The sequence below is a fragment of the Mastomys coucha genome, unplaced genomic scaffold, assembly GCF_008632895.1.
Source record: "Mastomys coucha isolate ucsf_1 unplaced genomic scaffold, UCSF_Mcou_1 pScaffold20, whole genome shotgun sequence".
Lineage (NCBI taxonomy): Eukaryota > Metazoa > Chordata > Mammalia > Rodentia > Muridae > Mastomys > Mastomys coucha.
The window spans coordinates 136904696-136919142 of record NW_022196903.1 but is presented as its reverse complement, the minus strand read 5'-3'; the positions used below and the strand labels follow the sequence as shown (position 1 = coordinate 136919142).

The 14447-nt window shown below is 47.9% G+C and overlaps 1 protein-coding gene across 1 annotated transcript in view; it reads left to right on the top strand.

The window, feature by feature from the left end:
• The first annotated feature begins 249 nt into the window (after positions 1–249).
• Positions 250–14447, top strand: part of St8sia1 (ST8 alpha-N-acetyl-neuraminide alpha-2,8-sialyltransferase 1) — a 134739-nt gene continuing 120541 nt past the window's right edge. Inside the window, exon 1 of the mRNA XM_031383822.1 lies at positions 250–1488. Coding sequence (XP_031239682.1) covers positions 1256–1488 — 233 coding nt within the window. The 5' untranslated portion in view covers positions 250–1255. The remainder of the gene's footprint in view (positions 1489–14447) is intronic.

The window sequence follows — 14447 nt, the reverse complement described above, 5'->3', positions numbered from 1 at the left end:
CGGGAGGCGTTGTCTCCCCCAAGCTCTGCGGGCTAGAACGCCAGCCACTTGCATCTGAGGATGCCCCTCTGTTCTCTGTAGGGTGGGGAGGCAAGGTGGTGGATCCCCGTGTGCATGCTTCTCCCCTTGTGCCGGCTAGCATCAGTGTGTGTGTGTGTGTGTGTGTGTGTGTGTGTGTGCGCGCGCGCGCGTGCGCGTGCGCGCGCGTGCACGCAAGTGCGTGCATGGAATCGTAGCTCAGCACGGGCTGATCTGATTAAGGGAGCCCAGGAAGGAATAAATATTCGCCAGCCTCCTCATTGCTCGGTTATAACCAATCAATTGTAGAAAGGCGAGGGAGACAGCAGCCTGGGCACAGGGGTGCGGGTCCCCAATCTGTGCATACTTGGGGATAGACATATGCGCGTGTGCATGCAGGCACCAGAGGGGCTGCTGTTCTTATTGTCTGCCTCCCTCTGCAGAGAACAAGGGCAGCGGTGAGGGGCCTGCACCCTGGGCTAGCGTCGCGGCCCCAAGCAGGTCACGGGAGGCAATTTTGCGGGTGGGGGAGGGCGGGGGAGACCTTGATTTCCACCAATCCTGGGGCGCGTGTCTGCGGAGTCCAGGGCGCAGCGGAAGGCTGCGGAGCACTGCTGAATGAACTGATGAGAGAGAGTTCTAGGGTTGCCTGTGAGGGGCGCGGAGCGAGGGTCCTGGCGGGCACAGCCGAGGCGCCAGGGGTGGGCTAATGGTCCCGGGTCATCGTGGAAATTTCCAAGGACTTGGCGTGGCGCGGAGAGCGCATCTGGGGGGTGCAGGGTACCGCGGTGGCGCAGGAGGCGGGGAAAGGGCGGTGCAGGACGCAGGAGCATCTCTTTCTGGAAGGGACACAAGCCATCAGACGTCCGGGAGCCAGCCGCGCCTCTTCCAGGACCCCAGCCGAGGGCGACGGTGATGCTGCATTAAGGGCGGGAGCAACCAGCCCCACTGCTCTCAGACTCCTTCGGCGCCTGCTGCCTGCAGGGAAAGAGACTGAGGCTCGTGATTTGCCCGGAGGCCACTTCCTCTAGCAAGACATCCCAGTAAAAGTTGCTTTGGCGAAGATCCTTGTAGCTGACCTCTGGGGCCGTGGCGTGGGGGTTCCCCAGCCGTGCGTTTGCAAGCTGGAAAGCCAAAGGTGTGTGTGCATGGGGGGCCGGCCACGGGGGCATCCTCCGGTGCCACTTTGCCCAGCGTTGTGCTGAGGGTAAACTGACCCTGGGACACCGAGGCTGCGATGAGCCCCTGCGGGCGGGCCCTACATACGTCCAGAGGGGCCATGGCCGTGCTGGCGCGGAAATTCCCGCGTACCCGGCTACCCGTAGGAGCCAGTGCCCTCTGTGTGGTGGTCCTCTGTTGGCTCTACGTCTTCCCTGTCTACCGGCTGCCCAACGAGAAGGAGATCGTGCAAGGAGTGCTGGCACAGCGCACGGCTTGGAGGACGAACCAGACATCAGCCAGGCTCTTCAGGTACCTACTTGCTGGCCGTTGCCCTCCTCCAGCACCCTCCCTGCTAGTGTGCAGGAGTCAGGGTCGCACGCGAGGCTTCTCTGTCCTGTGCCTTCTGTGCCGTGCCCAGCCTAGAGACTTAGGTCAGGGTCTCTATCCCATCCCTCATCCCAAAGAGACGTTTCAAGGTACCTTTACGAAATCAAAGATTTGTTATCTGTCCCTAGTCCGTGCTGTATTTGCGACTGACCCATCTCTGTGGGAAGGGAGACCCAGGACAACTTAGAGCCTGTTACTTTCAGAGAATTAATTTCTTAACCTCTGTAGATGTTCGGTGCTAAAGAGAAGTAAACTAGAAGTAGGTTAAGAAGCGTTCGAGGGCAATTTGTAACATAAATCAACCATGCAGGAATGATGGGCAAACCTCCAGTCACGAAAACATGAAAACTAGCCAGGCCTTCACCGTGGCTTTGCTCAATGTGCCCATTGCGAGTCCGGAGCACGGAACCATGACCCACTAAGTGTCCAACCCGAACGATTTTTGTGTTGAAATTTCAACACATTTTTGATGACATTTTTTTCTCTTCTGACCGATTCTTTGGTAGGACAAGTTACTAGCCCAAGGTCATTCATTATCTACGACAAAGTGCAGGGGCCGACATCTTTTCCATGCCACCACTCCAAAGCGCCACTTCTCTTTTCTTAGACCCCGGAATGTTTGTGGGAGGTGTTCGTGAGGGAAGGACTTGGAATCAGCAACCAAAACCCAAGGCCACGTTTGAAAGAGGACAACACAGGGTTCCCCAGCTGGTAGTTTCTCCTCTGGGGGAGGCGCTCATTGGAGGGACAGAAGACAGCCTTGCAGCAGAAGTTGGGTAGCTAGACTGCAGCGCAGATAAGGGTCTCTTTGCATGTGACCAGCATGTTGGGGGGAACTGGCGGGCTCTGACCCGGACCGCGGGGACCGCGGGGCAGTGCCTTCTCATCTTCAGCTGTCCTTTCTGGTAGTGGTCTGAGGGAGGAGCTGAGAGACAGAAAGAGCCAGTGGAAACCTTTCCCACTGCTATTATGATCTAAAGCAAAAATCTTTAAAAATAAACAATGTCCCTCCTTTGGCCTACTTTTGTAGAGGTCAGAGGTTAAAGAGGTCTTCCAGAATCTAGAGGAATATTTCCTTTCAGCTGATGTTTCCTTTCAAATTTCGACGGAGGTCTTTCTCTTTCTTCCTTGCCAGACCTTCTTCACTCTGCCAGTGTTAGTTTTTAAAGTAATTCCACTGTCCTTGAAAGAACACAAAGATGAATTCCTTTCCACCTTAGCAGGGCTGCCTGTTGGGCTCCAAGGCAGGTGGAAGGCACACCGCCCTGTGGCCCTTTGCAGACAGAAGGCACTCCTCAGTTCTAGAAATGGCTGGAAATGGGTAAAGAACTTCCCACTGGCTTTCCACAAAAGGACCTGTGATCCATACTGAAGCCCTGTTAGAAAATAGATTTCTTCTGAGAGGGCGCTGTCAAGAGCAAAAGGTTTCATGGTATGTTAAACAGAGGCAAATGGTTTCTGGGATACATTTGCTCCTTGTTGTCTTCGACCCGGGGTGGCCTTCATCCGTTAGCTTGGTTTCTGCGTTCAGAGAATGACTTAGTTAAGTACATTTGCTATCAGTACACATCCTCAAACAACTCAGTGTCGGCAAAGCTGCAAAAACACTTGGTTGAAAACAAGTTAAACTCAAATTAGAATCCCGAGCTTGCCCGATGCCTGTGTTAGAGCCGGCCCCAGAGCAAATATCTCCAGAAGTTACCTAAGTCTTGGAATCTTGGCTTTCTTATTTATATAAAATGTAGACAATTATGTTTCCTTCTCAGGGTTATTCTAAGGTTTAAATTATATATAAAAAAGGATACCCAGTATCTGATGCCTTGTGTGTCCAGAAAGTAGTCCATCTGTGAGTGCTGTACTGTAATTTCTTGCAAATGGTACAACTTTAGGGATGGAATCTAGCCTGTTGAAGTTCTGAGCATCACCTGTTACAGTTATGGACATATTTATCTATGTTTCCCTCCTTGGTCATATTGATAATTAATAGACAGAGACAAGGAGTTTGGAAAGACTTGAGAGATTTAATGTTTGTTACGCTAAAACACTTTTTTGGGGGGTTGAACATTTATAAAGTTCCTCGTTTTTGGACATCCGTGTTATTAGCTAGTGGGCAGGAGTATGCGTGTGGTTTTGACAGACAGGTGAACTAGAGGTCTCCGTGGTGATGGGGTCTCCACTTTGACAAGCACAGGACTTTGTTATTCTAGTCTTACGCATCTTCGAAGATACAAAGATACAGACACAAATAGGCAATGCACATTTATGTGAGGAGATAGTTACAGACTTGTTGATGGATCCTGGGATAGCACCATAGGTATGTATACATATAGAGAGGTATAAATGTACATGTAGATTTGTAGTCTCTTAGCTGATGTCTAGTGCATGACTCTGTGCACCTTCTATGGGTCAGGCCCATGGACTTGGATGTTTAGTGTGGAAGAGCTGACCTTTCACCAGGGACATATGACAAAGCAAATAAGTAAATAAATCAAAAATACCTTCCAAAGCCATGTTGATGGAGGAGAGGACTTCCCCATGTTTCCGACCCAGTGTCTCTGATGCTCTTTCACCCTTTGGATTCCCTCTGGTTTTTCTGGCTTACTTTTCCTGCCCCTGAGTCTGTGGGTCAACTTCTCTGGTGGCTGTGCTGTCAAGCAGCCTAGGAGACAGCAACGTAGCAGCCCAGAGCCGTGCTGATTGTGAACTAACCAGGTGGTATATTCTCGGCCCCTTTCTAGACGCTCACTGTTCTCCTGTTCCTTTAGACAGACGGCTCACATGGTGGGGCATGCCAAGCTAGAGGGATGCTTGTCTCTCCATGAGCTCCTCACCCAATCCATTTGTTCTTTAGAAATGAGCCCCCATCCAGGACTTATGGTAACAGTCATGACACTGCAGCCAAGCTAACCGACTGGTACTGTCTTGTCATCAGTTCAGCCCTGTGAGGTCCTTGCATGTGTTTTCTTCTTAAAGGATTTATTTATTTTTAATTTATGACTATAATTGTTCACCTGCATGTGTGTGCACCACTTGCATGCCTGGTCTCCACAGAGGACAGAAAATGGCACTGGATCCTCTGGAACTGGAGTTATAGATGAGCTGGGTGCTGGGACCGAACTAGGGTCCTGTACAGGAGCAGCAAGTTGCTCTTAACTGGTGAACCATCGTCGCAGCACCCTCCCCCGCTTTGTCAACTCCAATTCCCTTGAGAAATTTGTATTACCAGATAAAGATGAGAGTGTCTTGGTTCCTTAACAGAAGGACTCTCTAGAGACCTATAGGGAGAACAAACCTCCATGCTCGAGGTTGTAGCCCACTAGATGCTGAGCCTCCCAGGAGAGGCAGCGTGGGTGAGGGAGGAAGATACTGGGGAACAATTCAGTTGTGGTTGTGACTTTTCCTACTTGTGGATCACTGGTGATGCAAGCTACTCTCAGAGCTTTCTTCTCCAGCTTGTGAAATAAGATGTGTGAGAATTCTACAAGAGCCATCATGTAGTAAGTGTGCATGGAACACCAGCCACATCTCTGCCTGGTTCAGGGGCACAGTAATAGAAGCGTAAGCCAGGCACTGGGGAAGTTCGCTGAACTTGCTCCTCAGACATCAAGTGGAAGCAGGAAGATCAGCTTTCAGAGAGGGGAGAGGGTTCGTCATAGGAGAATAAAATTGGGTAGTGGTAGAAGAAGCCTGTGATTGTCAGGGATGGGAGGACGCAGTTCCTGTGTGGAAACTTCTCAAGCCACCAATGGAGGCTCACGAGACAGGCTGGCTTGGAGGTCAGTGAAGTCTGGTTCCAGTCTCTTACTGCCTTTATGGCTGGCTTGTTACTTATGAGATGGTGGGACCAGCATTAGCAGTGTTAAGATCACCAGGGAATTTGGGAGATGGAAGATGCATTAATTCATCAAAATGGCTCTGTGTATGTGCACACGAGTGCAGGACGCATGTGTGGGTGCATGTGTACATGTGTGTGCATGCATGTAGATGCCAGAGGTCAACCTCAGGGGTCATTTCTGAAAGATCATCTACCTTGTTTTGTTGAGACAGGGTCTCTCCCTGAACTTTGAGTTTACCAAGTAGGCTAGGCAGGTTGGCCATGGAGCAAGAGGAATCCTCCTCTGTCTTCCTCGCCAGCCATGGATGCTCAAAGCTTCAGAGATTGCCACACTGTCCTGGTGAGAAGGGTGCACCTGTCAATGTATGGCATAGATAGCAAATGGCTGTCATGATAAGAGGTATGGAACCAACTTTGAAAGTATATCTTGGGAACAGGTTGGTGTAATATGTTTTGATAGTCAAAAAAATAACCTAGAAGGTGCATATTGGTACATACTTATAGTCCCAAAACTTGGGAGACTCTGACAGGATGAGTGTCATGAGTTTAAGGGCATGCAGAACAACTGCCTCAACAACAACAAACAAACAAAGACACAAGACAAAATGAAATAGTTATATGAATAGTTATATAAATGAAATGTTATAGTTACCTTAAATATAGCTTAAAATATGGAAGGGTCTCAGCAATGATCATCATAGAAAATAAAATCTATCATTAGGACTTATTGGATATAAAATATCTCTGCCTTGTTCTTAGCACTTGTCCCTAAAGCAACTCTATCCAGAAGCAAAAAGGGTGAAGGTGGATTTTTAGTCAGGAGCTCTTTAATTTAAACCTCCTGCTCTTCTCTGATGGCAGTGGGCAACCGGGGCACGAATGCATCTCTCATAATCACACCTTGGTTTCCTTTCTCTGGTATCATCATCAGTCCAGCTTTGATCTGCATCATGTACAGACATCGGACTCACTATTGTCCTGGAAACAGACCACACCATGTTGATTTTGTGCACCCTTCCTTTGGTCTGAGCTTCCCTTTTCTGGGATCACATCTTCCTGGTATTTACCAGTCCAGGTTCCTGCTCATCTCCTGGGGATGTGGGACAGTGAGTGTAAACAGTGCTTCTGACATTAGCCCCTGTTAACCTAGGAGTAACCCGGCAGTCTTCCTTGCCCACTGGTCTGTAAACTTTCCTTGTAAGTTTGCTCTGAGATCAGATTAGGCAGCGAGTTAGGAATGCCTGCGCCAGGATCTAGAGTGTAACTGATGCTCAGGCCATGGGGACACTCCGAAGCTTCGCTTTCTTTAGTCTCCTCCGGTCCTGTCCTGGGCTGTGTTAAAGGTATCTCCTCTGTTTCCTTCTTCATCCCCTCCTCTTCCTCTCCTGTAGTTCTTTTATCTTTTGTGTGCAGGTACAGGTGTGTGAGCACCTCCTGACAACTCTACTTTGTGGCACAGTCTCTGGTTTCAACATTGCCGATGGCACACACTGGCCCACAAGCTTCTTGGGATTCCCCTGCCTCCAATCTTCGATCTCACATAGGAAGAACAGGGATTGCAGATCTGCAGTACTAAACCCATTCCTTGCATCTAGGGATTCAAACTCAGGGTTCAGATTCGGGCCCTCATGCTGGCACAGCAAGATCCGTTTCCCCAGGCCTCTCTGTCTTCTTCATGCCATGTGCATATTATATGGTTGAAGGTACTAGGGAGACAGAGTCAGGAACTTCAAGAAGGCCAAGACCTGCTTGGGCTCTGGAGTAATTTTCAACCACATCAAGATCCTGTCCCAGGATAAAAGAGGCGAAAAGAGGAAGAGGAGAGAAAAGGGGAAGAATGGTGTGTGTGTGCAGAATTCGTCCTGCTTCTCAAGAAAGACAGAGGACTGCTTTAGGAATTAGTTGGGCTAACTGAACGATTGTGTGCGTCAGTTTAGAATGCTGCTTGTTTGAAGTCTTCAGTTTGTCTCGGAATGATGCTCACTCCAGTCCTTCTATAGTCTCTCTTAATGGTACCAGGAAGCTTTCAAGCTTTTGCTCAAATTTGGTTCTGTGGGAAGCTGTGTGACCATAAGCCAGTTGCTTAGCCTCTCTGTTCCTTTGACTTGTCATTTGACTTTGTGCGTTTATGATGACAGTTAAGTCAGAAGCTGATGGAGGAGCTAGGACCATTATAGGACTGACAGGGAAGGCTGTTTGTACCTTGAAAGAGCCTTGACTCATTTATTATTAGTAAGTCATTATTATTAACTCATTATTATTTAATGAGCTGTAACTTTAAAGGATTTATTTGTTTGTTTAGGCAGGATCTAATGTAGCCCAGGTTAGCTTCTTGTTCATTGTGTAGAAGAAGGTAGCCTTGAACTCCTGATTCTCCTAGGTCTACTTCCCTTCAGGGTGCTGGGACTTCAGATGATTTATTTAGTCCTTTTGGGTCTTGACTGTTGTTATTCAATAACATTGAGGGAATTAGGTGCTGAATAATCTCTAATTATTAGTTCACACTTAGGAGGAAAGCCATTGGGGCGTATTCTGTGCCTACCATTGCCTTCTTGGTGAAGGACTATGGGGCAATAGGATGTGACCCTCTGGGTACTCTTAGCTTCCACACTGAGTACATATGTATATGTAATATATATTAAGTTTATATAAAAGTCATTGGCCATTTGTTTTTCAGGCATGCCTCCTCTCAGAACACTTCTTATGGGCCAATGGGGAGGGGGATGCAAGGAACCACAACGTGGTCTGTGACTTTATAACATCTGAAATCTAGTAACTGAATCCCACCTCTCAGTACACACCTGTCATCTCAGAACTCTGGAGGACTGCTGTGAGCTTGAGACCCCATCTAAATCTCTCTCCAACAACAGCAGCAGCAGCAGCAACAACAGCAACAACATTTTAAATTAAAAAAAGAAATTTACTAATGTAAATCCCAAGGGATGCAGTTTGGCAGCTTTGGATAATTATAATAATCTTGAAGCAGTTGATTGATTTCTCTGTCTGGGGAGCCATCTTCTAATTGTGTCACTGAGAGAAAAACCGCCCAGATGGTGGGGCTGGGTGCAGAGGTGCTGAGGTGAGAGGTGCAGAGGTGAGAGATGGAGAGGTGAGAGATGCAGAGGTGAGAGGCACAGAGGTAAGAGGTGAGAGGCACAGAGGTGAGAGATGCAGAGGTGAGAAGTGAGAGGTGCAGAGGTGAGAGATGTAGAGGTGAGAGGTGCAGAGGTGAGAGATGCAGAGGTGAGAAGTGCAGAGGTGCCGAGGTGAGAGGTGCAGAGGTGAGAGGCACAGAGGTGAGAGGTGCAGAGGTGAGAGGTGAGAGGTGCAGAGGTGAGAGGTGCAGAGGTGAGAGGCACAGAGGTGCAGAGGTGAGAGGTGAGAGGTGCCCCACTTCAGTGACTTGACATAAACAATATATTGTTCCTCACACTTATTTAAGCATTTCACAGTGTTATTATATATCTGATTTTTAGAAATAATGCACATTGGATGGGAAACAATTTAAAATTTAGTAAAAGGAGGAAAAATAAACCCCTTAATTCTATAAGCGGTGCTCCTTGTAAGCTCATGGTTTGTAGGCATCTCCTGACGCAGTTGTGCCTAGTTTGTAGACTTAGCTTTGTATCTTTCTTATTCACCCCAAATCTCACTCATTGGCATCTTATCATATAATTGTTATTTTCAAAATTGTGATAATATGGCTTTATGATTTTTATTTTGGAAAAATAACATTTATTATGAGTTTTTTTTGTTGTTTTCAACAAGTTACCATGCAGAAGAGCTAGCTTTCATAAAAGACAATTCATGCTGCTGGCAAAGTTGTATATTGACCCTTTAAAAACTTTTCGCTGTCTGCTGGGCGAGTGGCTATATTTACAGAAAAATAAAGAGTCCCTGAAAGAATTCTAATTTGTGGCAGAGAACACGGTAGAGTGTCTGCCTAGCATGTGAGAAGTCTGGGTTGAAACCCCAGTGCTGAATAAACTTGACATATGGACACACAGCCATCCTAGTACTTGGGAGATCAGAGGCAGGAGAATCAGGAGTTGAAGATCATCAGAGCTGGCCTGTGATTTAAAAAAAAAAAAAAAAGGTCTGCATTGTAAACAATGTCAAAGGTAACACTGTTTATTTGTAAAATAAGTGGCATCTAGCAAGCTTTCCTGTCTCCTGTTTTCGGACATCCAGTGCTTTTGTGTGTGTTTAAAGCACCTCTCTGTACCTTGAGCATCCATTACAGACTCTCTTCGGTAGAAGCATCTCCAGTCAGCATCCTTTTTTGTTCATTTGCTTATGTGTGTCACAGGTTCTCTGTGACCTGCTTCAATCTCCCCAGTGCTGGGGTTTCTGGGGTGAGCCACCATAGCTGCCTAACAATTACCATCAGCTCCTGAGCTGCCTCAGACCCTGCCATCAGCTCAGGACTGCCTCAGACCCTGCCACCAGCTCCTGAGCTGCCTCAGACCCTGCCATCAGCTCCTGAGCTGCCTCAGACCCTGCCATCAGCTCCTGAGCTGCCTCAGACCCTGCCATCAGCTGAGCTGCCTCAGACTCTGCCATCAGCTGAGCTGTCTCAGACCCTGCCATCAGCTCCTGAGCTGCCTCAGACTCTGCCATCAGCTCCTGAGCTGCCTCAGACCCTGCCATCAGCTCAGGACTGCCTCAGACTCTGCCATCAGCTCAGGACTGCCTCAGTTGGTTGCTCCTAGAAGGTCTGACGTTGGCCGAGGGCACTTTGGGTTTTCCATCTTTGAAAACCCCAGAAGGTGCTTGTGTAAGTCCCAGGCATACAATGGCTGGTGTACAGTTGAAATTCCCTCAGATGGCTTTTCAGGAGGTCAAAGAAGCTAAAAGAGCTTCCACACACTGGATCTGACCCTGACGCTGGCCCCTCCCTGAGAGGGCCTTTATTTGAGGGCACTGGCACGCATGGCTATCTCTCCCAAATACCCTCTCCATTCCAGTCCAGAGGATAATTAACATTGAGTCCGAGACAGGGAAATAAATAATAGTGTCTTATCAAACCACCTCCAACATGTTGGTTTTTTTTTTTTCTGGGTCTTAAGCAATTAAATTAGATTGTAATATTAAAGGAAAGGCCGCCTGAGTCAAGCTGAGGAAGCTTGCTTCTGACCTTACTTCAAGGCAAGAGAAGAGCAGCTCGGTGAAAAGAGAAATATTGCAAAAAATGGCAACAGCAGTTTTGGGAGTCACTTCCCTAAGGTTAGAAGGTGGAAAGAGTCTGCAGGGTTGTGAGGTTGGGTTACAAAGGGACCACAGCCCCACAATGACCGTTAGTTGGATCAGCATTTGGTGGTTGTATGGTGTAGAGCAAGAGGCCATTGGCCTCCTCTGTCGTTGTCCTGGGAAGTGGCTGGCCACGTTGTCCTCTGTGGTATTTGGGGGCCAGTGTTCAGAGCTGTTTATGTTTATCTGTCTCGCACCCCATGCCCCGGTCTCACTAAATGTCTAACAAGTATTTGTTGGACGGAATGAGACAGGATTGCCTTGGAAGCTGATAGACAGCTGTCTGGGTACCTGTGACGTAAGGCTCCATTGATGAGATTCTAGCTCACTCAGCGCACCTCCATTCATTACTTCAGGAACAACTGTATACTCAGGGGCTCCCTGTGCCAGACACTGTCATGGTGCCTCATGTTAAGCCACGCGGTCACAGTTGCCACATGGGGCACATGAAGACACAACATGTCAGCGGAAGCCAGCATCCTCCTCCAGCCACACAACAACTGTGTTGTGGTTTTGTTTTGTTTTGTTTTTGATGCAGACCTAGTACAATGCAGTCCAGGCTAGCCTGGGACTCATCCCCTGCTTCTGACTTCTGAGTGCTGGGATGTAAGTACGGCCACCACATCTGACTTTATTTCTTCCCTTTTTTCTTTTATTTTGGAGACAGGGTATTATGTGGCCCAGGATGGTCTCAAATGAACTCCCTATGGTACCAAGAGTGGCTTTGAACTCCTGATCCTCCTGCCTCTACCTCCCCGAGTGTTCAGATTCCAGACCTGCATGCCCGCATTTGGTGTATGTCGTCTTTGGGTTGCAATCTAGGGTCTAGTACATGCTAGGCAAGCACTCTACCAACTGGGCTGCATCTACAGCCTTCTGCTTGTTTTTTTTTTTTTTTTTTTAAATTAATTTACTTCTTACACTCCATATTCCATTCCCTGCCCCGCCCCCATCCACCCTCCACATCCCACATCTCACATGCCACACCTCCTCCCCACCCCCTACCCCATGTGACCTCTAAACTCCCTGGGGCCTCTAGTCTCTTGAGGGTTAGGTGCATCATCTCTGAATGAACACAGACCAGGCAGTCCTCTGCTGTATGTATGTTGGGGCCTCATATCAGCTGGTGTATGCTGTCTGCTTGGTGGTCTAGTGTTTGAGAGATCTCAGGGGTCCAGATTAATTGAGACTGCTGGTCCTCCTACAGGATCGCCCTTCTCTTCAGCTTCTTTCAGCCTTCCCTAATTCATCAACAGGGGTCAGCTGCTTCTGTCCACTGGTTGGGTGCAAATATCTGCATCTAACTCTTTCAGCTGCTTGTTGGGTCTTTAGGAGGGCAGTCATGATAGGTCCCTTTTTGTGAGCACTCCATAACCTCAGTAATAGTGTCAGGCCTTGGGACCTCCCCTTGAGCTGGATCCCACTTTGGGACTGTCCCTGGACCTTTTATTCCTCAGGCTCCTCTCCATTTCCATCCAGGTAATTCTCCCAGTTCTCTGGTGCATTCTGGAGGGTCTCCCCAACCTCCTATCTCCTGAGGTTGCCTGTTTCCATTCTTACTGCTGGCCCTCAGGGCTTCAGTCCTTTTCCCTCACTCAATACCAGATCAGGTTCCCCTCCCCCCCCAATATCCCCCCCCACTTTCCTTCCCAGATCCCTCCCTCCCTCCCGACTTGTGATTACTTTTCTTCTCCCTCTCAAATGAGACTGAGGCATCCTCACTTGGGCCCTTCAGCTTGTTGACCTTTTTGCATTCTGTGGACTGTATCTTGGGTATTATATACTATTTATTTATTTATTTATTTATGTATTTATTTATGGCTAATATCCACTTATTAGTGAGTTTCAATGTCACTTTCAGAATTTATAGTGTATGTCTGTATTTGGTACAGTGCAGAGAGTGCCCAAACCCTTTAGTTTCTTCAGTTCTAGGCCTGTTCCATGATTGACAGGTGGGAGGTCCATGATTGACAGGTGGGAGGTCTGGGAGTATCTACCAGCTCTTTCTGTCCTGAGCAATCTGTGAAATGTTGCAGGAGAAAACACTTTAAACAGGAGCAGACATCAGTCCGTGGGAAGGCTACGATCACTCACTCATAGAATACAGCCTGAGGTGCAGGCTGGCTTGGGTGGGAACACTCATAGCCTAAGCTATTGCTATACTGACCTTGTATTGACCTGGGGTAAGGATGGGCGGGCTGGGCAGTGAGACCCTGCGAGTCAGGATGGGAGGAGAAGCTCAATTTGGAGGGAAAACAAAACCCACCATTTTTTCTTTCACTCCATTTCTGAGCCAGTATTATTATTATTATTATTTTAATAAAGTTCAGTGTGGCCTCGAACTCCTGTCTCATTACTTGCATCCCTGCCAACTAGCAACTAGCCAAGGTGACTTTGAATTCTGAATCCTCCTGCCTCCATGTGGTGGAATTACAGATGCGCATCTGTTCCATGTGGTGGAATTACAAGTGTGCACCACCGTGTTTGTCTGGCTTTTATTTTCTTAGTAATGGCTCCACTGTGTTGTGTGACAGAAGTTTCAAGTGGAAATATAACCCATGGCTATCCAGCCTAGACAGACAGGTCGCAACAGATCAAAGTATGCATGCTACCAAAGTTGAACTTTGAGTCATGAAATTTACTGGGGTCACTTACAGGAGTGTGGGTGAGGGGTCACTTACAGGAGTGTAGGTGACAGCTCACCAAAGCTGGGAACCTGGAACACACAGGCCAGCCTGCAGGCAGCTGGACACACATTGGAGGGTGTCCTTTCGAAGCGACTCTGGCCTAAGCCTTCAGTAGGCAGCTCACATGATTTCGGCTTTTTCCAGGCAGCTGGTCTGGCTTCAGAGTCTTTGCAGCCTGGCTTCTTCCCCTTTAAGGATGACTCACGGCTTTTATTGCTTAATCTGGTGGTGAGTGAATGTGGTCAGTTTTAGGAACTTCCCGAAATTATTTTGAGTGGTTTACTTTGCCTTTTAGGAGTTACGGAATGGAGGCAACTGTGTTACAACACGTAGCCATCTCTAGCGTCCCGCCCACTCCAGCTCCCATCCTACTTAGCTGTTTTGATGAGTCTCTGTCTTGATTTGAACCCTGACCAGGGATGAGTCCAACCTCTGCTCACAACCAGTGTTCTTAGGTGGGATCCTAGTGTACACCACCCACAAGAGGCCCTTCCCTTCCTTTCCAGCCCAGGGGCATCATCTAGGCTTGTCACTGCTCCACTCCTTGTTGGCTGTAACATCTCTTTCATTTCTTCACAGCCCAGGAATAGTGTTGATCTGGGATGGAGCCTGTGGCTCCTTGCTATAAACTCCCTTGATGTTTATGATGGTTGGTTTGGAACCTCCCATATATCTTCTCCCATGTTTCCCCTCTGCCTCTGGAGAACTGGTAGCCATGATAAGAACATGACACTTCATCACCGCCCCTGCCTGCCTTCTCAGTTTTTCCCTGTGTGAATCCACTGGGTGCTGGAAGACCTGCTTCTCTGCCTTGGCTTGCTTGCCCAGAAGAAAGCTAGTCTCTAACCACGCTGGTGTTTTTTTTTTTTTTTTTTAAAGATTTATTTATTATTATATCTAAATACACTATAGTTGTCTTCAGACATACCAGAAGAGGGCATCAGATCTCATTACGGATGATTGTAAGTCACCACGTGGTTGCTGGGAATTGAAATCAGGACCTTCGGAAGAGCAGTCAGTTCTCTTAACCACTGAGCAATCTCTCCAGCCCTTATCTGAATTTGCTAACATTTAAAAACATATTTTAAGTAAATAGAATTACATCACAT